General features: G+C 46.3%; 1 protein-coding gene across 1 annotated transcript in view; it reads left to right on the top strand.

The window, feature by feature from the left end:
• TJP1 (tight junction protein 1) overlaps nucleotides 1-24,522 on the top strand; it is a 145,580-nt gene that overhangs the window by 4,881 nt on the left and 116,177 nt on the right. The window contains 1 exon segment of the mRNA XM_087703978.1: nucleotides 8,306-8,438. Within this exon segment, the coding sequence (XP_087560104.1) occupies nucleotides 8,306-8,438 (133 nt within the window).

Genomic DNA, 24,522 nt, shown 5'->3' with positions numbered 1-24,522 from the left:
GCTTGTGTAGGAGAGAAAATCCAGGGGTGCTGTTTTAGATCCAGCAGGAGGCACCATTCGTGGTAAGGTAGAAATCTTTTTTTACAAAAATGATGATTTGATCCTGGTAGGAACGAGGAAAAGGATTTTTCCTGGAATGATATGTATGTATGTATGTATGCATGCATGCATGTATGTAAGCATGTATGTATGTAAGCATGTACTGTATGTACTATATGTGTTGCATTTGTGCTGATAAATAAATAAAGGGAGACTAGTATAGATCTATTTCAAGCTATTTAGCTCTCATCAGCTAGCCATACCCTTACTGGGATTTGAACCTGTGCTGTATTACATATTAAGCAGTTGTGTTAACCACTAAGCCACAAGGTTCTCCTCCTTTATCATGTATGTATGTATCTATGTATCTACCTACCTACCTACCTTTTCTATAAAATATCCATCCATCCATCCATCCATCCATCCAGTTATCTAGCTATCACCATCTAATTTAGATACAGCCCATCTTACTCTTAGAATGACTAGATCCCTTCATTTTTCTGGACCTTGTCAGAGAATCTTAGGAATCCAACTTCCCAGCTTAAGTGATTGTGGTAGATGACTTTGTGTCTTTTGTTAAATCTCCCCCTCCCCACACACTGAAAAAAGACCACTAGAGGCCGGGTGAGCTGTGCTACCCCAGCAGAGAGCAACATCTGCGCCATCTCCTGCCCAGCAGCCTTTCAGATGTTGAAAAATGATGGTCCTGTCTCCTCTTCACCTTGTCTTCTCCAGCCTTTCCTAAGTGGGGCTTGGCTTCCAGACCCCCCCCCCCCATCTCCACCTCTGCTTTCTTGGCTTCAGTACGCAGTTGTAGCTCATCCCGCATTCCTGCAGAAGCTGGGACGCATTTCCTATCTCATTGATACGAAACGTGGCTCTGGGTTAGAAATATCGTTCTCCAGGTGTGGTGTGAATGGCAACTCCAGTTGACCTGGCTTTGCTGGGAGACCCCGCTGCCCATCCACAATGGGTCTTTCGGTCCCCAATGTGTCTAATTCAAGTATTGAAGTCCACATGCCTTCAAGTTGCCAATGTTTGAGAAATGCTGGTGTAATGATTCTTCTGCCATGTGAGTATCCCTGGAAGCGTGTCGTCTCGGAGTGAAACGCAACATTCTTGGCACTCTCCTTCCATTAATTACACCTCCATTATGGAACATTTAGTTTGAGATTTCAATAAGTGCCATCTGCGACACGCACTTTGAGCTTCTCCCAGGCAAGTCATTCATTTAACCAAGCAATTAGTCTTTTAATTTGGGCTTCCCTCTTCAGTTCGACCTTGGATGGTTGGGGAACGAAGGACCGGTATTAATTCTTGGCACGGGGAGCAAACTTGTTAATGATACTCTTCTTCTGAGATTTTCCTGTTCTTCCCCCCCCCCCCGCTTTTGCAGTAGGAAAGAGAGGGAGGATCTAAGATGATTAAATAGCAATAGCAATAGCAGTTAGACTTATATACCGCTTCATAGAGCTTTCAGCCCTCTCTAAGCGGTTTACAGAGTCAGCATATCGCCCCCAACAACAATCCGGGTCCTCATTTCACCCACCTCGGAAGGATGGAAGGCTGAGTCAACCTTGAGCCTGGTGGGATTTGAACAGCCGAACTGCAGAACTGCAGTCAGCTGAAGTAGCCTGCAGTGCTGCATTTAACCACTGCACCACCTCAGGCCTGGAGACTAAAACATATGAAGAACAGTTGCGGGAATTAGGCATGGCTAGTTTAGAGAGGGGATCAGTGGCTGACAATGAGCTTGTCGATCAGAAAGGTCGGCAGTTCGATGGTTCGAATCCCTAGCGCCGCGTAACGGAGTGAGCTCCCGTGACTTGTCCCAGCTTCTGCCAACCTAGCAGTTCGAAAGCACGTAAAAAAATGCAAGTAGAAAAATAGGAGCCACCTTCGGTGGGAAGGGAACAGCGTTCCGTGCGCCTTCGGCGTTGAGTCATGCCGGCCACATGACCATGGAGACGTCTTCGGACAGCGCTGGCTCTTCGGCTTTGAAACGGAGATGAGCAGCGCCCCCTAGAGTCAGGAACGACTAGCACATATGTGCGAGGGGAACCTTTACTTAGTTTAGAGAAAAGAAGGACTCGGGAGTGACATGATAGCAGTGTTCCAGTTTTTGAAGGGCTGCCACAAAGAGGAAGGGGTCAACTTATTTACCCAAACACCAGACGGCAAGACAAGGAACAATGGATGGAAGCGGGGAGAGACGCAACCTGGAATGAAGGAGAAACTTCCTAAGTGAGGACAATTAACCAGTGGAACAGCTTGCCTCCAGAAGCTGTTCATGCTTGAACACTGGAGGCTTTTAAGAAGAGATTGGACCACTATTGCAGTGTTTCTCAACCTTGGCAACTTGAAGATGTCTGGACTTCAACTCCCAGAATTCCCCAGCCAGCGAATGCTGGCTGGGGAATTCTGGGAGTTGAAGTCCAGACATCTTCAAGTTGCCAAGGTTGAGAAACACTGCACTATTGGTCTGAAATGGGATAGGGTCTCCTTCCTGAGCAGAGGGCTGGACTAGAAGGCCTCCAGGGTCCCTCCCAGCTATACTCTCATTGATCGATTGGCCTCTAAGGAAAAGGTGGGAAAGGTGTTATTTTTCCATCCAGCTATTTTTCTTTCCTGAATGGGACATTCAGTTTTCCTAGCCGTTTTTCCAATATTCCCACCCCACCAATATTTAGGCTGTAGCAATCTATCGCACGTCTTTTGGAAGTTTCCTGCTCGGGTGTGTTGTTTTTCCAAAGATTTTAAGGATTTGCGCAAATCTCTGATGACTCTTGTCTTTTGCTCCAAGCTTTAGAAGTGACACCTCTGCAGACTCTACAGTGGAAATAGAGGGGATTAAACAGAGAGGATTATGGAAGCAAAACGCTAAAATTAGACTGTTGGACAGACAAAGCGATCCAATAAGAATTCTCCTGGCCTCAGGGAGCTCGCCTTGCTGGGGAGATATTGCGTCCTGCTTGACCGCTGAGCCTCGCCACAGTGGAGGAATCCCTCCAGGCTAGCTGTGTGATTGGCCAGAAAAATCATAGAAACGTACAGGACCAGCTGCAGGGGCTCTGAGAAGTCATCTAATTGGCCCCTCCGCTCAGTGAAGGATCCACTAAAGTAGTGGGCCCTTGAAGATGGATGAACCTCAGCTCCCAGAATTCCTCAGCCAGCATGCTTGAAGAGGTGTGGACTTCAATGAGCTGGGGAATTCTGGGAGTTGAAGTTCACCCAGCTTTACAAATGGCCACGGTTGAGAAGCACCATAGTGGAGACACTTAGACAGATGACAGGCCATAACCCTGCCTACTCCTCTTTCTTAATCTCCACCATGCTGAAGAAAAGTCTTGCCTAGGACATCAGCATCTATGGGAACTGCCATGGGAAAGCACTGAGAATGTGGCCCCTTTTGTTTTTTGACGTGAGCACGACCAGGTTCTCATGATATTGAAAAGCAATGATGGAACCTTCTCCGTTGAGTGGTTGGAAAATCCACCATCTTTATCTTGGGGGAATCAGAGTGAAGGATCCCAAACATGGTTGAATTTTCTTGGCTCCAACAGTGGGGCGGAGGGGGGGGAATCTGGTGTTTGATATATTGTGGGTTGGGGATGGCCGGGATGTTGTAGGAAAAAACAGGGCCAGCTCTTCAGGGAAGGAATAGTTTATTGCGCAGGTCCAGAAACAAAGGCCTGAACCCCGAATGACATCAGGAAATTCCTTTTTATAGTCCTTAGCTTTTAGCTAAGCCACCTGCTAGGTTTTGGACACACCCCCCCAAGAGGTGCCCTTGAATTACAGTAAAATCATGTCTACAGGAAGTAATAACACATAGCCAGCCAACAGCCAACATAGCATACATTTGAGGAAGTAAATTGTGTCCTTTCAGACAGTCAAGCCAGCAGATATATTAAAATAGAGACTTTTGCTGCTGCAGCTCTTATGTGCAGACTTCCTAAAAGCGAACATTTGCAATTTCTATATATGAACAGCTAAAGCTTAATATCACGAGACCCTAGTTTGGTTCAGGCTCGAGGCCTACTCTGGTTCAGCCTGCTCTCTCAGGGAGGTGAAGCAGAGCCAAGAAGAAGAAAAGACGGAACAGATGTGGAGGTCAGATCTGAATAACAACAGCAGCGGTAGGCTGGAGTAATGTGAGAAGCATAATTATCCTTGTTGGCTCCACACCTAACTTTTTTTTTTAAACTTCTGGCTGTGAGCATCTGCCTGCAGAGATGAAGCAGATGTGGAGGTTGGATGCCACCACCTTAAGGCTGAAGGGTTGGGAGCGTTAGTGGATTCCCACAGCCCTACGTCCTTGCTGCAATACTTCTTGGAGATTTGTAGTATGACGTTCTTTAAGCACAACTCTCCGTTCTCCTCCTGTGACGTTGGGGGTCCCAGTGTCCCACATCTCAGTGGAGATGCAGAAGAGAAAGGATTTGCTGGAATCCAGCCATGGAACCAAATTGTAGATGGGAGTAGCACAAAAGGAGATTTTCAAGGTCAGGTTGCTTGCAAAGTTCATCATTGATGTTTCTTTCCACAAAGCTGTAGGTTTCATTTGTGTGTCCGTGTGCATGTGTGTGTGTGTGTGAGAGAGAGAGAGAGCTTGTTCTCCCTTCTTCTGATGGTTTTGTTCAGAACATCTCACAAAACAACACGGTTCTGTGAAGACACATCACCTGCAAAATTAATCTATAGTTTTCCTTTTCCTTTTTTAATTTTTTATTACAAGCACTTATACCAGTGTTTCTCAACCTTGGCAACTTGAAGATGCCTGGACTTCAACTCCTAGAATTCCCCAGCCAACAGGATGACCCATGGCAGGCTATTACAAGCTCCGATAGCCCATCCCAATGAAAACATCTGTGTTGTGTTGTCGTTGTGTGACTGCCGTGCGTTTATGATTTGCCGCAGCCCTGCCATGAAAGCCAACGCAAATATAGAAGTCGGGTTTGTTGTGCAATCAAAACACAATGTATGTGTGTCGTCCTCCCACGGGCACCGATGACAAGATATACATTTCTTTAGACACCTGCTGAGAAATGGGGGGAAAAAGCAAGATGAGAAACTGGGCCTTAAAGACTCTCTTGTTGAGGAAAAGGATCAATTCTGATCAATTCTGGGGAAAGCATCTTCTTCTGCTCTTCTAATTGTCCCACACAATTGTCAAGCAGCACTGATGAGGTTACCTAGCATGGGGACGAAACGTCTGCGAGAAAACCACCAAGCTCAGAGAGCGCCAAGGACCCCACGATGGTCAAACAGCTTGATGTCCTCTGAACTCTTGAGTGTTATTACAAGGAACACATTTTAGAATCCAGCTATATGAGGCTTCCACGTTCTGAATTCTGCATTGTGCAAGAGACAAGAGGAATTTGGGGAGGGGGCATCTGCGATGGAAGAGCCCACAATTTCTGAAGCCCCCCCTTCAGATGGTGCCAAAACAGCTTCTTCCTTCCCCTTGACTTCTTTGAAATTCCCACTTTCTGTCTCGCGAATGAGGTAACGATGACCTTGGGGAAGAATCGGTCCTTATAGTCGGTCCTTTAGTCTGGGATACATTGGCAGAACGTTTAGAGATAAGATTGAAAAACTTGGCCAAAACTTTGCTCCGAAAGACCCACTGTTGCTTGAAAAATAACTGTCCGTCATTTTAGTCCTCAAAGAGCATTCAGAGTCAGACGTGATAGCATCCGCCTTCCCTCCTGGTGCCTTGGAAGGTAGAACTATAAAATCATACCTGCTAAACTGGATTCTCCATCATCCTGGCGGCTTTTACAACGATAACCTTTGGATAGCGTAGCATACAACCTTCTATCCACCATTCCTGGGAAGGTAACAATAAGCGACGGGCAATGAAGACAAACACCCTACCTTCAGGTTTTCCCAAGACTTTTGTTATCAACCTGGACCTCTTGACTTCTAGGAAAGAATTGGGTTTCCCTCTTTTAATCGAATGCTGAACATTTAAGTGAAGCTTAAGCTAATTTCCCTTCTTCCTTGCCAGAAAGTTGGCATAAATAAAACGAGACTCTTTATGAAGGACACAAGCAATGTATCTAAAAGGATATCAATCACCCTATTAACTTCCCTCTAGGGTGGCATTAAAATGGGACCGGAGCATCAATTTTTCTTTCAGAGAGGTTGTAAATCTGGGCTTCCTACTAGCAGTTTATGTTTATGGATGTGTAAAATGGGTCTGGAGGAAGAACTTCATAAACATGGATGGTGTTGGGCACGAAAGATCAGATCTACAGATGAAGGTACAATGAAACAGTCTTATTGCTAAAAGCCTCCATGCAGGAATCTTCCTAACTAATGGTTAGCACCAGAGGTCGGTTCCTACCGGTACGGACCGGTTCAGCCGAATAGGTAGTAACTCGTCCAGACACGTGATCGTACCGGTTCTATCCTGGGTGCCGCCATCTTTATTTTCTGTTCTGCACATGCGCAAAATGATCTTCATTGAGAAATTATTTTAAAAATTCGTTTTTTAATGGTGTGCTCATGCGCAGACCTTTTAAAGTGCAAATGTGCACTTGTGTGTGCATGAGTGAAGCAAGCGTGCGCATGGAAATTTTTCGGGCATTGAACCAGTAGTAATGTTGTCAGGAACCCCACCCCCCACCCCTGGTTAGCACCTGCTTGGAGTTATTTAAGGGTCAATGGAAGTCAAGAAAGGCTGGATTTAGTTTGCTTGTGGCCACGTGGGGATTCTAGACTGAACCCTCTTTTGACGCCGCCCCAGGTTCTGCCACTTCTTCTCCTACAGACGGGCTCTTCACCGATGTTTGCAAGTTCTTACTTGCTGTAGTCTATCTTGTCCCGCCATATGGTTATAAACCCCCCCTTGATGCATTGTTGAAGCATTTACTTACTTCTTTTAAATCATATATCTATAAATGATTATACGATGACAGTCCACAGATGGGGAAGCCAGAGGGAAACCTCCCGCATAATGTAAGAACGAGATTTGCATCCAGCACAGTTTTGCAAGGGAGAAGAAGGAAAATCTTGATTGCCGTCAATGATCAGTACGTAATAAAACTCAATAATGTAGAACAGATTACATGTATAATGGATGAATGAGTAACACAAGCTTAACTGGATGAATCAATCAGTGGACTACACGTTTTGCATACGGTATAAGAAAGGTAGCTACATAATAGGATTGCATGGTTCTCAAAGTAAATCGAAGGAAGGAAGGAATTGAAGGAAGGAAGGAAGGATGGAAGGATGGATGGATGGATGGATAGGGGAAGGCTTCCAATTTTCTTTTACAACCTTTGCAAATTTAAACTAATCTCTTACTCTAAGGTTACAACATCTTTCCTTTGTCTACGGTCTAATTATTATTTTTCCTAAGCATCAAACCCATCCATCATCATATCATTTTTCTTAACGCTTCACACAAAAAAAGCTAAAAAGGAGACAGCCTGCTTGTTTCTATATGTATTAGGTTGGCAATATTTGTTGTTCTCGTCCATGCCCTCTTTCCCTGAAAATAAGGCATCCCCGGATAATAAGCCCAATCGGGCTTTTGAGCACGTGCACTAAAATAAGCCCTTCCCCAAAAAATATTGCAACACAGCAGCAACCATGAGGTGACCCCGCTCGCCGCCTCCTGCACCTCGAAAATAATAAGCCCCCCCCAAAAAAATAAGGCCAAGCATTTATTTCGGGGGTCAAAAGAAAATAAGACCCTGTCTTATTTTGGGGAAAACGCGGTATTTGTCGGCATTACTGAGCAAGCGATTTCACCCTGTCGTAACTTGGGGGGCTGCTCTAAAATCCAGCAGAAAGAGCCGAGGTGGCGCAGTGGTTAAATGCAACACTGCAGGCTACTTCAGCTGACTGCAGTTCTGCAGTTCGGCGGTTCAAATCTCACCGGCTCAAGGTTGACTCAGCCTTCCATCCTTCCGAGGTGGGTGAAATGAGGACCCAGACTGTAGGGGCGATATGCTGACTCTGTAAACCGCTTAGAGAGGGCTGAAAGCCCTATGAAGCGGTATATAAGTCTATCTGCTATTGCTATAGAAATGGACACACAAGGGGCAGGTATAACCTCTTGGGATAAAGGGAAAGAAAATGTATTTATTCATAAATAAATTCATTGTTTTCCACTTCCTGGTTATTTAGGCTCAGTTTCGAGAGCTTTTTCCAGTCCTCGCAGAGCGTGACGGTTTCTGCTTTTTTATTTTTTAAAGGGAAACCCAGCCTAAAATGCAGTCCCCCCCTTTTTCTCTCTCTCTCTTTCCAGGGTCACCCCCTCTTCCGAAAACCCCAGTGGTTCGAACTGTAGCATCAGCCAGGGGAAGCCGTCCTTAAGAAGGATAAAAGGGCGCATCCATCGGAGCAAAAGTCTCGACAGCCTCGATTTCTGTGAGTTCAATGTAAGTATCTGGTTGGTTCTGTCTCTTCTCCCCTCTGAGGTCCGATTTGTGCAGAGTGGCAGCTGGATCTCGGCCGGTCGGTCGAGGTGGGGAACCGCGCAGGCGCCCGGGGCAGCCCGACTGAATGGGGGGGGCAGCGGTGTGCACTCCTGATGTGCCTGCACACTAGCAATGCGAGGTGCGAAAGCTATTTCTGGATGATCCTCGCCGCTCGCAGGGAGAGAAAGTCAGGGCTGAATTGTTTCCCGCTAGAGAGAGAAAGAAGGGGAGGGGGGGGAAATCATTGTCCATGGAGAATCAGCATGGCTTTCTTGAGGGTCTACTTTTCTACTTGCAGGGACTGGTTAGGAGAATTAGTAAGTCTTGTTGTGAGCAAATATGAATGTTTTGGACAATATACAGGCCCTTTTAAACTGATTGTATTATTGTTGGTTGCACAATCAGACAGATGTTTAAACTGGATCTGGCATTTTTGGTCCAGCTGTTTAATTCTCCCCAAGAACCTGGGATAGACAGATGTTCTGGCTTGATGGTGTTAGAGGTACCATTGCAGGATGTGAGCTGTTGCAAATCAAGCTGCCTTTTGCAATTGACTAGTGGTGATTTTTGTCAATTCCGGTGGTGTTCAAGCAGTGTTCCAGATGTTGTTGTTGTTGTTGTTATGGCACAGTCATCCAGTTGCTTAGACTGGATTTGGCATTTTTATTCATCTCTTGAGGCCTTCCAGAGGACCTGGGATAGGTAGACATTGTTCTTTGATGGGGTTAAAGGTTTTGACCTAGGACATAAGCTGTTCCAAGTTAAGCTGCCTTTTGCAATTGACTGATGGGGATTTTGTCAATGCCAATGGTGTTCAAATGATGCTCCAGCTGCGCATCCATTAAGCTCCCCAGATATAATCTTTAAAATTATCTGGCAGATAACAATGAATGATTTGGACTTTCTTTCAATGGGAAATTTTGCCCTCCGCCCCTCCTCCCAAAATCCCCAAGGGAAACTTGGTGAAGGGTTAATAAATTTCAAAGGACCCTCAAGTTTTAAACAAAGCCATCTCGCTCTTTCTGTTTTTTGTTTTTTTAAATTCTTCAAGTTTTAAATAAGCGCAGGCTTTAACTTCAGGTATTCGGTGCTTTGCTGTTAATTAGAATTCAGTGGCACATTTTAAGAGTCTAAAAATACGATCTCGCTGTTAGAAAGAGGGAGAGGGATTTTTTTTTAATTCCTTCCTCGGCGACTGCCTGGACAAATATGTTGTCGTGAATTATAAACCTGGATAGTTTATTTTCAGCTCCATCTGCCTCTGATTAAACTTGTGAACCTGATTTTAAGGGAGGGCGAAAGGTTCGCTGGTGGAAGGGTGGAAATGAGGTGTGTGGTTTTGGATTTTGCAAACTGTGGGGACTTGGCAAGTTAATTCGGCAAGTTATTGGTCAGATCCATGAATAAACGCGTCTGCTTAAAAGTTATGGGCCCATTTCAGGTTCTGGAGAACGTGGTTCGATCGCACCAGGCTGCATGAGGATTGCAAAGCTGGTGCTTTCCCTGTGTCGCAGGCCCTGGAGGAATCTTCTCTTAGCCAAGAGCTGATTGCAGGGTGGAGTCTGGGCAACTGAATGGAGTTTGCTGGCCGGATGCCCTGCCCTGTCGCCGGTGCGGAGTTTTATTCAGTAGATGTGTTCTTATTGTGCCCAGAGAAATATCAGCCTCTACCTGGGATCGAACTCAGCCTCCTGATTGTGAGGCGAGAGCCCCACCTCTAGGCCACTGCACCACTTAGAGCAGTGTTTCTCAACCTTGGCAACTTGAAGATGTCCGGACTTCAACTCCCAGAATTCCCCAGCCAGCGAATGCTGGCTGGGGAATTCTGGGAGTTGAAGTCCGGACATCTTCAAGTTGCCAAGGTTGAGAAATACTGACTTAGAGCAAAATCCTACAATGCTGGGAAGGGAAAGGGAAACTTCTTTCTATCCTAGTTTTACCCCATTTCCAGTTTGAAAAAAAATATCTGTTGGACCGGCATAAAACTCTTGATATTTCTAACCTTGGTGTCCATTCGTTCATTCATCCATCCATCCATCCATCCCTGATCTTCCTACTCAGAGCTGCTCCTGACAACATTACAGCCTCCACCTGAGCTTTGTGGCTTACTATAATGCTCATCTTCGTAATTTCTGACCCAAGATGCTCCGATGAAACTGGCAGCTCGCTCCTCGCATTTTCCCCTCCATTAAACTCAATCTCGTTGACTCCCGTCCTGGTTGTGAAGGATGAGGCAGCCAGTTGTCAAAGAGTCATGACTTCTGAGACGGCTAGCCTACCAACAAAAAGAGGGACGGTGGGGGGGAGAGCGAAATGAGAAAGGGGAAGGAGATAAGGCATCTTTCTTGGAGGAGCTAACGTCATGACTCATCCATATGTTTTGGTCTAGTTTGATGATGTTCTCCAGAGGCAACAGCGTAGAGCTTCCATCAGCCTTAGGCAGGAGAAGATCCAGGTTGATAAAGATCGGAGGCTAAACAGCCGGAGGTAGGGATGGGGGATGACAGCCTCAATTACTTCTTGGAAACCGCTGATGGACTCACAAGTCTTGACCTTCCAGATGTTAGTCCTGCTGACATGGCTGGACAGCTCCCCTCTTTCGCTCCGAAAAGCTGCAACAGCCAGGATGGAGAAGGTGGAATGGATGTGGGGAATCTATCAGGAAATCCTGGCGGGGCAAGGAGGGGTCTTCGCTCAGGAAACGGAGCAGAAAATTCATTCGGACTTCATGTTAGTAGTTCCCGAAAGAGGCTGTGCAAAGTCCTTGAATTCTCTTCTGTCTTTTTCTCCCAGGCCTCCTTTCCTGGATGGGAAGCGACACGCCGCTTCTCTGTTTTATTAGAAGGAAACAAATTGGGATTTATTTTCATGCGTCCTGGCAGGTTTATGGGGAAGAGAAAAATGTGCAGGTTTTGGTGACATGCTTGAAGACAAGACAGAATTATAAAACCGTCCTTGCAAGTCAGAAAGAGAAAGGAAGCAAAAGACACAGTTGTCCTTTAAAAGAAGACTTCGATGCGGGCAAGCTGTTTGGGAGCTCCGAAATTAAGTGGTCTATAAAAGCAGATGTATTTATTTGTTTTAATGGAGTGGTCCTATTCCCACGTGTTTGTTTAAGTGATGGATCTGCTCTCTCTCTGTCTCTCTCTCTCTGCTCGCTCCCTGGAGTTTAGGTATAAAGATCAATAAATCAAATTTCGGTTTTCATGACCAGGTGGCTAAAAATACAACTTAATCTCTTTTATGTGGGCCGGGAATGCTGATTCAAACATTACTTGGCTAAGAGAGCAAATGTTATTTAAAAGAATGGAGGGTTATTGGAGTTTCCTGGCATCGCAGAGAAAGTGCTTACGTGTGGTCCTGGCTTGTGCCCGTAATAAACGCCATTTCTTGTTTTCTTGCACACTTTTTATCTCTTCCTCGCACAGGCAAAATGTTTGGGTTTAGCTGGAGAAATACCAGAAAACCTATGATAAATCCCTTCCTGCTTGAGTCGCTGTGTTTACAGATTTCTGTAGATTGAGTTCCTTGGAAAAGGACACCGTTTCTTCAAAAGTCTCTTGTGTCCCTTCTATGCAGACGAATTTCAGATCAAAGAACTGTTGAAATAAAAAAAATTAAACCCCCCATTCGGGTTTTAGTAGGATCTATATTAACCCTTTCAGCAATGGACAAAGTTGTATGAATCCAGAGATACGTCGCACCCGGTTAAAATGTCTTAATTCTTAGTTGTGGTTCCTGAACTAAGAAATAGCAGCTGCAGCGTTTTTTGAGATCCAGAAAAATGTGGATCTCTAAAAAAACCTGCAAACTGTAAGCTGATCCTCGTGTCAAGATTTAAGGAGGAACCGCTGAACTGATTGGAACGATCTCTGCAAGTTTAGCTATAAATATCTTCACTGTTTCTTTCAACCATGGGAGAAATGAATGCTCTACTGCCGGGGGGGGGTTGGGCTTTATGACTTGTGGACTTCGACTCCCAGAATTCCCCACCAGCCATGGCTGAGGAATTCTGGGAGTTGAAGTCCCTAGATTATAAAAGAGGCCATCGTTGGCCACCCCTGCTCTGTTGTTCTATAGCAGGGGTCCTCAATTTTTTTAAATAGGGGGCTGATTCACGGTCCTTCAGACTGTTGGGGGGGGTCGGACTGGCTGGGTGGGTGTAGCTAGGTGGTCATGTGACTGGATGGGCGTGGCCAATTTAGCAGTCCATTTTGCCTTTGTCCTTGCTGTATATGTCCCTCCCCTACTCACCCACCTGCCCTGGGTCATATGGCTGTGAAAAACATCCTCAAAGGCTGTTTTTAAAGTGTTTTTAAAATGTTTTAAAAATGTTTTTAAAGTGTTTTTAAAGCATTTTAAAAGTGTTTTAAATGTTTTTAAAGTGTTTTAAAAATGTTTTAAAGTGTTTTAAAAATGTTTTAAAGTGTTTTAAAGCATTTTAAAAGTCTTTTTAAATGTTTTTAAAGTGTTTTTAAATGTTTTAAAGCATTTTTAAAGCATTTTAAAAGTGTTTTTAAATGTTTTTAAAGTGTTTTAAAAATGTTTTAAAGCATTTTAAAAGTGTTTTTAAATGTTTTTAAAGTGTTTTAAAAATGTTTTAAAGCGTTTTTAAAGCATTTTAAAAGTGTTTTTAAATGGTTTTTAAAGTGTTTTAAAAATGTTTCTAAAGCTTTTTTAAAGACTTTTAAAGCACCAGTGTACAAGCTGGCAGCAGAGCTGTTTTGCAAGCCAGCAGCAGCCTCTCCCCTACTCATCGCCCAGCCCTGGATCACGCAGCTGCATTGGCGAGATCACTCTCAGTCAGCTGGCCTCCCCCTGCACCCTTCAGCCTTACCTTCCGCAGCCGTGGTGTGATCAGAGGTGCAGCTCAACCGGTGGAATTACTCACCAGAAGGGCAGCTGCAGTGGACGCTCACTAGAAGATAAGGCTGACGGTGAGGGGCGGAGTGAGGGGCTGGGGTAATCCCAGATACTTTGCATTGGATGGGCTTTGCTGGCTGAGGAACTCTGGGAGTTGAAGTCCACAGTCTTAAAGTTGCCAAGGTTGGAGACCACTGTTCTATAGAGCCGAGGTGGCGCAGTGGTTAGGGTGCAGTATTGCAGGCCACTTCAGCTGACTGTTATCTGCAGTTCAGCGGTTCAAATCTCACCGGCTCAAGGTTGACTCAGCCTTCCATCCTTCCGAGGTGGGTGAAATGAGGACCCGGATTGTTGGGGGCGATATGCTGACTCTGTAAACCGCTTAGAGAGGGCTGAAAGCCCTATGAAGCGGTATATAAGTCTATCTGCTATTGCTATAGAAATGGACACACAAGGGGCAGGTATAACCTCTTGGGATAAAGGGAAAGAAAATGTGTTTATTCATAAATAAATTCATTGTTTTTCCACTTCCTGGTTATACTATTGCTATAGGATTGTTTTTCCTTTTTTTATTTTTTATTTTTTACAAAGAAACAATACAACATGGAATCCGTATGCAATTTCCAGCGGTGGAATTTTCTACCTGCTCCAAGGAAATTAAAACAAACAACAACAACAAAAAAAAATAACTTCTGTGCTGGAATAACTCCAGGAGGAAGAAAATGAAAGCTAAGCTCTCCTTTCCCAGGCTGCAGGATGCCAAGATGGTTTGTTTTGTTTTTTTGGAAATCCTCCACCAAGGCCTGTTCCAGAATTTGAAATCTGGGCATCGCTGTTTTCGGTTATTCCAGCAGAAAAGCCAACCATTTCTCTCCCCCTGCCAGGGGGAAAAAAACAAAAAACAAAGCCTGCAAACCATCCATACCTCAACGAGGCTTCTAGGGAAGAGAAAGCATCCCAAAGTACTACTGCAACGTGCTCTACATGGGGCAGCCCTTGAAGAGCATTCGGCGACTCCAGCTCGTCCAGAATGCAGCCGCACGAGCGATCGTGGGTGCACCTCGGTTCACCCACGTAACACCTATCCTCCGCGAGCTGCACTGGCTGCCTGTTGGTCTCCGGATACGCTTCAAGGCACTAGTCGTCACTTATAAAGCCCTTCATGGTATTGGACCTGGGTACTTGAGAGACCGCCTGCTGCCAATTACCTCCAATAGACCGATTAGATCCCACAGACTAGGCCTCCTCCGAATTCCATCCGCCGGCCAATGTCGACTGGCGACTACTCGGAGGAGAGCCTTCTCTGTGGCTGCTCCGACCCTCTGGAACGAACTCCCCGTGGAGATTCGAACCCTCACTACCCTCCAGGCCTTCCGCAAAGCCCTTAAAACCTGGCTGTTCTGACAGGCCTGGGGCTAAAAAGCTTCTACCCGCTTCTGGAATGGTATGACTGTTGTGTGTTTTAAATTATGTATTGTTGCGTGTTGTTTTAATTTTTTGTCTGTATCCCCCTCCCTTAGTTGAGTTGTGAGCCGCCCTGAGTCCCCTTCGGGGGAAAAGGGTGGCATATAAATAAAATAAACATCAACATCAACAACATCAAAGTAGGAATTAAAAACGGGGCTGCAATCTCACGTGCCAGGATGGGGGACTTTTATGAAAACTATCTTGAGGCTTTTTCAAATGGCTTGCCTTCCGATCCTTTCCTAAAGCACATAGATTTTGCTTTTCGGCTCCGTTTCTGTGTTTTGGGTGACCAAACATTTCTAGGGAATCTGCTTGGCTTCTTGAGCAGCTGGAGATGCGGATGTCCCTACCCTACTTGAAGCCTCTGTAGGACCACATCCTGTCCTCCTGAAGTGGTCCTGGCCAGTTACCTTCACCTCAGCAGGAATCCACCAGGATCCCGACTGAAATCTCTCCTGCACGGGTTGTGCATGAGAAACCGAGGGGAGCATCAAAATGTGACACGCCAGCTAAGTCAAGGTTGTGTTTCTTGTCGTGCCCTTCCCTGTCCCTTTTCTGGCTGACGGTGTAAGTAACATTCCCCCGAAGAAGAGAGGCAGATCATATTTTTACCAACCGTGTGGAGAAAACATGCATATGTCAGTCTGTCCTGGAATGACCTTGGCTAGATTGTCGCGCGTTGCAAAAAAAGTCAGGTTGAATGCAGTGGTGAAATTCAAAATTTATTTACTACCGGTTCTGTGGGCGTGGCTTAGTGGGAGTGGCAGGGGAAGGGTATTGCAAAATCCCCATTCCCTCCCGATCAGCTGGGACTCGGGAGGCAGAGAATAGATTGGGGCGTGGCCAGCCAGAGGTGGCATTTGCCGGTTCTCCGAACTACTGAAAATTTCCGCTACCGGTTCTCCAGAACTGCTCAGAACCTGCTGAATTTCACCCCTGATGCAACAGGACACCTATTGGCTCATCTCTGCAGGGTTTATTTCCTACCCTCTTGAGAAAGGTATCATTTCCTTTCTATTGGAGCCGCGGTGGCATAGTGGTTAGAGTGCAGTACTGCAGGCTACTTCTGCTGATCACCGGCTGCCAGCAGTTTGGCAGATCGAATCTCACCAGGCTCCAGGTTGACTCAGCCTTCCATCCTTCCAAGGTGGGTAAAATGAGGACCCAGATTGTTGGGGGGCAAGAGGCTGACTCTCTAAGCCGCTTAGAGAGGGCTGTGAAGCCCTGTAAAGCGGTATATAAGTCTAAGTGCTATTAGTATTTAGCTCGGTTTCTGCAATTTCATGGCCATCTCCTTGTGGTTTTCTTGACATCAATCCCAAGGGGGTTTGCCATCCCATTTTTTAGATGTTCTCTCAGCCTCCCAGTCTGTGCTGTAACTGTTTTTTTTCCCCTGGGTGCTCAGCACTCAATGCGTATCAGGGTTCTCTGTGCTGAATTTGTTTTTGAGATCAGCCAAGGTCAATGAGGTGCTTGGGGAAGATCTTTAGATGTAGCCCATCTCAATTCTAGACTGCTGTTTGGCATTTATGCTTGCGTATGGATGTGAATGGATGTGTGTATGGGTCAGTGGTGGGATTCAAATAATTTAACAACCGGTTCTCTGCCCTAATGATTTCTTCCAGCAATCATTTCAGCAAACTGCTCAAAAAATTAACAACCGGTTCTCCCGGAGTGGTGCGAACTGGCTGAATCGCACCACTGGTATGGGTCAAGTGAAGACTGGAAGCATCAACAAAACTTGCTTTTCGACATGGCTTTCAAAACCAGGAGGAGCTGAGTTCAAAGTTTTCATCACTGATTCTGGACTTCTTTAAAAGACAACTTTGCAGCTTTCTTCCTCCATAAAAGCAAGGAAAAGGCTAAGGCAATGTTGGGTAACTTATTGGAATAGTTCTCTCTTTAATGCCTTATTTCCAAGACTGGAAGGAACACGTTGGAATCTTTGGAGCATAGTTCTGTCATCTCCCTGTGCTTAGAATGGTTTCAGTGGGACCAGCAGAGGTAGACTTCGTGAAAATTGAATGAATGGATGGCTGGAAGGAAGGAAGGAAGGAAGGAAGGAAGGAAGGAAGGAAGGAAGGAAGGAGCGAGCTATGGAGGTCATTGAAGCCATCAACCGTTGCAATGAATCCCACCAGCTCTTGCAGTTTCTCACCATGAGGGTGGGAGATTTAAGTAGCACATGTCTCACGTCCAACTGGCCTGTGATTTCCGTCCCCTCCTGCTTTCTCCCGCCCCATCATCTCCTCCATGTCACGCGCCCAGTTCTTGTCCTCTTTTCTGAAAACGTTGACGTTGATTCTTCCTGATCGTTGTCCTTTGGAAGAGAGATGCCTCCCAAACTTTGCCATCCTGTCAACTGTGATGAGATTCACTGTGCTGGAACAAATCAACAACACAGCAACCCCATCCATCTCTCTCTTCTGCTGAGCAAGTCCCGTCCCTTGAGTCCATCTCCGTCAGGCTCGCTGCTGGCCTTCTTAGCTGGAAGCCCAGTAGCTGTTGTGATGCCTACAAGGCCGCCATGTTCTCTTCTGAACTTTGGCTCAGCGATCACAAACATCTGAAATTAGTCATCAAGGCAGGCAATGAGAACAGCCTGGATCTCTCATCTCTAAAAGGCCTGGATGGGATTCTGGGGGGCGGTGGGGGGGGGGGGGAAGCAAGAGAAATAACCATCAGCGATAACTGGAGGGGCAGAAGGATTCAATAAGCTCCTTTTGCTATTCCTGGACTGTCAGGCCACCTCTCGCCAAGCAGTAAACATCATGACTAAATCTATTAGTTCAGGAAACCACAATTGTCTTTTCAGGTCAAAACCGCTTCTGGAATTTGTTTCTGAGTAAGTGGAACCAGATGTTGTCCAACCTCTGCATCGGGGGCGAAATCCAGCAGGTTCTGACAGGTTCTACTCCAACTTTCCGATAGCTGAAAGTTGGAGTAGTTCGGAGAACCGGCAAAAACCACTTCTGGCTGGCCCCAGAGTGGGGAGGGAATGGGGATTTTGCAGTATCCTTTCCCTGGAGTGGGGAGGGAATGGGGATTTTGCAGTATCCTTTCCCTGGAGTGGGGAGGGAATGGGGATTTTGCAGTATCCTTCCCCTGGAGTGGGGAGGGAATGGGGATTTTGCAGTAACCTTCCCCTAGAGTGAGGAGGGAATGGGGATTTTGCAGTATCCTTCCCCTGGAGTGAGGAGGGAATGGGGATTTTGCAGTATCCTTCCCCTGGAGTGGGGAGGGAATGGAGATTATGCAGTATCCTTCCCCTGGAGTGAGGAGGGAACGGAGATTTTGCAGTATCCTTATTTATTTATTTTTTTTGGTATTTTATTTGGATTTATAGGCTGCCCTTTTCCCTGAGGGGACTCAGGGCGGCTTACAATCATTAGGGAGGGGGTGTAATTCAAAACAAACAATATGTGAACAAAATAAATAAAGTAATAAAAACACAACTTGCATTCAACATTCAACATTCGGGTGGGGCAATTTAGAAACTTATCCCCAGGCCTGATGGGATAGCCAGGTCTTAAGGCCTGCGCGGAAGGCCTGGACGGTGGTGAGGGTGCGTATCTCAACGGGGAGATCGTTCCACAGGGTCGGAGCTGCAACAGAAAAGGCTCTCCTCCGTGTAGTCGCCAGTCGACATTGACTGGCGGATGGGATTCGGAGGAGGCCCAGTCTGTGCGATCTTATCGGTCGGAGGGAGGTAATCGGCAGAAGGCAGTCTCTCAAGTACTCAGATCCACTACCATGAAGGGCTTTAAAGATGGTCAACAGGACCCTGAAGCACACCCGGAGATCAACCTGGAGTGAGGAGGGAATGGGGATTTTGCAGTATCCTTCCCCTGGAGGGAACGGGGATTTTGCAGTATCCTTCCCCTAGAGTGAGGAGGGAATGGAGATTTTGCAGTATCCTTCCCCTGGAGTGGAGAGGGAATGGGGATTTTGCAGTAACCTTCCCCTAGAGTGAGGAGGGAATGGGGATTTTGCATTGTCCTTCCCCTGGAGTGAAGAGGGAATGGAGATTTTACAGTATCCTTCCCCTGGAGTGGAGAGGGAATGGGGATTTTGCAGTAACCTTCCCCTAGAGTGGGGAGGGAATGGGGATTTTGCAGTATCCTTCCCCTGGAGTGGGGAGGGAATAGAGATTTTGCAGTATCCTTCCCCTGGAGTGAGGAGGGAACGGAGATTTTGCAGTATCCTTCCCCTGGAGTGAGGAGGGAATGGAGATTATGCAGTATCCTTCCCCTGGAGTAGGGAAGGAATGGGGATTTTGCAGTATCCTTCCCCTGGAGTGAGGAGGGAATGGAGATTTTGCAGTATCCTTCCCCTGGAGTGAGGAGGGAACGGAGATTTTGCAGTATCCTTCCCCTGGAGTTGGGAGGGAATGGAGATTTTACAATATCCTTCCCCTGGAGTAGGGAAGGAATGGAGATTTTGCAGTATCCTTCCCCTGCCATGCCCACCAAGCCACGCCCACTGAACCGGTAGTAAAAAAAATTGAATTTCACCACTGCTCTGCATCAGATTCCTTTAAACATCAGCATGTTGATGAAAATTACTACCAGGTCCTAACTACATGCTACCTCTGGGGAAAGTAGTTGACTCTGAGAAAGAGACTGACAATGAAACGGATGTCCCTTGTTCTTTGATGCCAGATCCCATGAGCTAGCTGAGGAATTGAGGAAATTCAATTCAGTCTCTAGAGATTCTCCCTCGTCCAGGTCATGGTTGTCCCAAAGGTGCTTTTCCAAGAGGAAATTGGACTTTCTTATTTTTCTTCTTCTTTTGAAGATGTTTCAATCCTCATCCAAGAAGCTTCTTCTGCTCCGATAGGATAGTGCAAATTCTAATTCTACAATTCTCAATTTACAATTCTTATTTTAAAATACAGTTTTGGGAGGATTTCATTTGGCTGCAGAACGACATAAACACACATGCATTAATATTTATTCCAACAAGACTTCTTTCTAAGGAATCAAATCCAAAATCTAAGTAGGGTGTTATCTCTACCTCTGCTTTGATCCGTATCTTTATTCTTCGCCTCTTCGAACAGCGACGTTAAGCGGCGTCTTCGTCATCCAGGGACGGGCAGAATCTCAATTCCTGTCAAAGAAGGAAGATTGCATAATTAAAAATTGAAAACATAACTTAACGGGAAGCACGCCGCTGTTACCAACCTGCTTGAGCTTATTCAAGGCCATGGAGTCCGCTCCGTTTTGCAAGGATGGCTTTAAAACTTCCGTATCTTCTCTGCATCTGGCAGAAAATCCTGCAGACCTGAATTCTCCTACCTGCCACTTCCATTGTTCAGCCAGGCGAAGGTGGCACAGTGCCAGTCTGTTACGCAAGCCCAAGAGGTAGACTCAAAGGGTGACAGAGTACATGGAAGTGCATGAAATATGGATGGGTGGAAATTTAAGGAACGTCAGAAGTATTTAACGTCGGTTAACAACCAGAAGTCATGCAGGTTTTTGTTTTTTTTTATTCTTGTTTTTAAGTCTGCTTTGGCCATCTGAATGTGAAGGAGATGAGATGAGATACTGGTTTTGGGGGTTTGGGGAGGGGTCCTATTTGAAGTCATTTCGCACAATGACTTCCCAAAACTTGCTTCAAAACCCATCCTTTGGCCGAGCTTTTCATTAACAGCAAAAGTTGAACGGATTTTGAGAATATCCAACGGAGAGAAGGCGCCAACTGATATTCCCGCGATAGTTGTAGAAGTTAGTAATGTACTTGCTGATGGAGCTGACCACAAGCTCTCTCTGTGTTCAACTGAAGATTTGAAGAACACGTTTAAGTAGTAGCATCTCCAAATGGAGACAGATTCTGCTTTAATTGGTCATAGTAGCAATAGCAATAGCAGTTAGACTTATACACCGCTTCATAGGGCTTTCAGCCCTCTCTAAGCGGTTTACAGAGTCAGCATATCGCCCCCAACAACAATCCGGGTCCTCATTTCACCCACCTCGGAAGGACGGAAGACTGAGTCAACCTTGAGCCGGTGAGATTTGAACCGCTGAACTGCAGATAACAGTCAGCTGAAGTGGCCTGCAGTACTGCACCCTAACCACTGCACCACCTCGGCTCTAGATAGATAGATAGATAGATAAGAGATATAGATAGATGGATGGATGGATGGATGGATGGATGGATGGATGGATGGATGGATGGATAGATAGATAGATAGATAGATAGATAGATAGATAGATAGATAGAAATAGCAATAGCAATAGCAATATCAATAGCAGTTCGACTTATATACCGCTTCATAGGGCTTTCAGCCCTCTCTAAGCGGTTTACAGAGTCAGCATATCGCCCCCAACAATCTGGGTCCTCATTTCACCCACCTCGGAAGGATGGAAGGCTGAGTCAACCTTGAGCCGGTGAGATTTGAACTGCCGAACTGCAGCTAACAGTCAGCTAAAGTGGCCTGCAGTACTGCACCCTAACCACTGCGCCACCTCGGCTCATAGTTTTGGAATGCAGAGCTCGACCATCAGGTCAGGTGTGAAATCTAACCGATGTGTGGTCCAAATCAATTTACCTTCTCATTAGGTGAAGGAGCACCAGTTGACCTGAACCTGAAGTTCTTTCAGGCACTCTGAAAGAACTTGCACCAAAGGTGGGGGCTTCGAAAGACATTGTCCCCAAACAGCCCGAAGGTGCAAGCGTGAGCTACATATCTTCATTGTAGAAGGAGCAACTTCAACAAGGGAGCATGGCGGAGAGATGCTGTTGAATTCAGAAGACCGAGTCAAGGGGTTGTAGGATTCCTATCACTGCTAGTGTTGTCCATCCCAATTTTGGTAGCCACAATCTCTCTAATATATGTAGAGGGTCTTCTGTTTGAGCAGGACATTGGACTAGAAGACCTCCAAGGTCCCTTCCAGCTTTATTGCGGTTGATAGTAGGAGTTATGGTGGGCTTCCGATGGTTTGGCTAACTTTTGGGAGGCAGTACAGGTAGTCTCCGACTTATAACAATTTGCGACTGTTTGAAGTTACAACGGCACTGAGAAAATGGCTGTTTTCTCACACTTACAACCATTACAGTATCCCATGGTCATGCGATCCCCATTTGTGACTTTCTGCCAAGCAGAGGCAGTGGAGAAGTTAACAACCGTCTTCCCAACTTAACAAATGCAGTGATTGGCTTAGCAATCGTGGCACGAAAAAGTCACAAAACAGGGCAAAACCCGCCCCCCAAATGTCTCGCTTAACACCAGAAATTTGGGGTTGAGTTGTCTTCGTAAATTGAGCACTGCCTGTGCTTAATCCACGCCTCTTAGTGAACCGTATGAAACCAGACAATTCCTGTGTTTTAACAAACCTTAAAAGTGCGAAGCCTGGTATTAATTTAATGAGCGCGTCACATCTGTGAATCACGGAGCTTGTTTAAATATAACGGAGTGCGGTTTCTCCAGTGGGACAGGAGATGTTTTCCCAGCCCTTCCCCTTCAATCCATTGATGCTGCTCGGAGAGAGGAATGCGGAGCGTTGCACATTCGTGTCTGCTCCAGATACGGAGGTCTCCTATGATCCGGGCCCCGCTAGAAGATCCCAGGGGTGTCTTCGGTACCACCCTGTGCGTTAATTAAAAGGTGTGTGTTAAATCCTAAACTGTAACATCCTTTCTTTCTAACTGTGAAATAATCACCTGGGTTTAAAAAAGCATTACATCAAAAACGACAAACGAGCAGAGGCCGGGGCCAGGAACGCGACTGGTTGCCAAAGGCCAGCCAGGGATCGGATCGAGGAAAAACGAGTCTTTGATGGAGAAAGGAAGCATTTTTTTGTATTAAACGGGAGGGCTTCTAGGCTGAGTAACTGCATCCGAATCTACGGATTCAGCTCTCAGCATTTTTAACTGAGCCCGTATTACGTTGTAGGAAAAAAGGAGGCAGAGTCAAATCAACCCAGAGTCTCATTATATTCCCACAAATGGTCTCTTGAATTCCATTAGCTCTTCGCTAGCACCAATAAAGGGACGCGGTGGCTCAGGGGCTAAGACGCTGAGCTTGCCGATCAGAAAGGTCGGCAGTTCAGAGGTTCGAATCCCTAGCGCCGCGTAACGGGGTGAGCTCCCGTGACTTGTCCCAGCTTCTGCCAACCTAGCAGTTCGAAAGCACGTTAAAAATGCAAGTAGAAAAATAGGAACCACCTTTGGTGGGAAGATAACAGCGTTCCATGCGCCTTCGGCGTTGAGTCATGCCGGCCACATGACCACGGAGGCGTCTTCGGACAGCGCTGGCTCTTCGGCTTTGAAACGGAGATGAGCACCGCCCCCTAGAGTCAGGAATGACTAGCAGATATGTGCGTGGTACCTTTAGTACCAATGTAGTGTTGACCATGAGTTGAGTAGACTCTTGTGAATAGGCAGGAGCAATAAATCATCTTAACCGGAACGTAATGTGACCCTGATGCTTTGTTCCTGTCGCATGTATTCCTAATGCCCAGCGGTTTTGGACTTCAGAGTCCTTGGCGTTCTCTGAGCTTGCTTGTTTTCTTGCAGACGTTTCCTTACCCCACTAGGTAACACCATCAGCACTCTAAGGGAGTGGGGCTTGCTCTCTGTTGATAGACAAGTCGCCTGCCTTCTCAATGTTGGTGGAAGTGATCTTAGTCATTGGTGGATCAGGCTGCTGTGTATTGTTTAATTGTCTGTTTTGGTAGTTCCTTGACTGGGGTGTTGTTGATGGCTTCAACCCATGACTTCTTCGCCTGGGGTGCAAAATGGTCCTCATCATTGTTTCCTTTCGAACATCTCAAGGAGGAGATGGAAACTTCGCTGCCTTTTATCTCAGTTTCCTGTTAATACTCATTTGATATTCAGAGCTAAAGACCTCGAGATGAACTCAACTTCCCGGGCATTGCCTCTGTGCAGTGTTCTTGGCGTTGACATCAAAGCGGCTTGACGTTGTCTTCTTCCAAGATATTTTTTTTTTAACGGCTTCTTCAGCATTGGAGGGAGAGGTCCTGGGTGTGGCCCAGATCTGTCTTTCCACGTTGCACCTGCAGAGGGAGCTCTGGGATTCCTTCATGGTTGGTAGGAAGGTCTCATTCGCTATTCATGTTCTTCCTTTTCATGTGGACGTGAAGTCCCACCACAAACTTCTTGGTTGAACATGGAAAGAAAAGAACATGCACAGGCTTCAGATTTCCTCTACAGAGGTGGGTTTCACATAATTCAACCACCGGTTCACCGTGAACCAAAAATGTGGGTGCGCTCCTTCTATGCACGTGTGCAGCCTTCTGTGCAATGTGCTTCGTTCATGCGCAGGGCTCGTACGCATGTGTGCGGCTTAGAAAACATGGCTAAATAGGACAGCATAGCGCCAGGACGGGAGGGGGGTGGCCCACTACCAGTTCACCTGAACCAATCCAAACTGCCTGAATGCCACCACTGTTCCTCTACTATTACAGTTTTCTTAGGAACACCCCAAATCTCCATCCAGTGGTGGGATTCAAAATTTCTTACTACCGGTTCCGTGGGCGTGACTTTGTGAGTGCGGTGTGGCTTTGTGGGCGTGGCGTGGCTTTGTGGGCGTGGCGTGGCTTTGTGGGCGTGGCAGGGGAAGGATACTGCAAAATCCCCATTCCCTCCCCACCCCACTAACCTGCTTTCAAGCTCCGTTCTCCTGTTCAGGGTGGCAAAAGAAGATCGGCTGGTAGGCAGCAGGGGCGTGGCCAGCCAATTTGCCGGTTCTCTG

Source organism: Thamnophis sirtalis, unplaced genomic scaffold, assembly GCF_051295495.1.
Source record: "Thamnophis sirtalis isolate CommonGarterSnake01/CBP01778 unplaced genomic scaffold, rThaSir2_p1.2 scaffold_2, whole genome shotgun sequence".
Lineage (NCBI taxonomy): Eukaryota > Metazoa > Chordata > Lepidosauria > Squamata > Natricidae > Thamnophis > Thamnophis sirtalis.
This window is presented reverse-complemented; position numbering and strand designations above follow the sequence as displayed.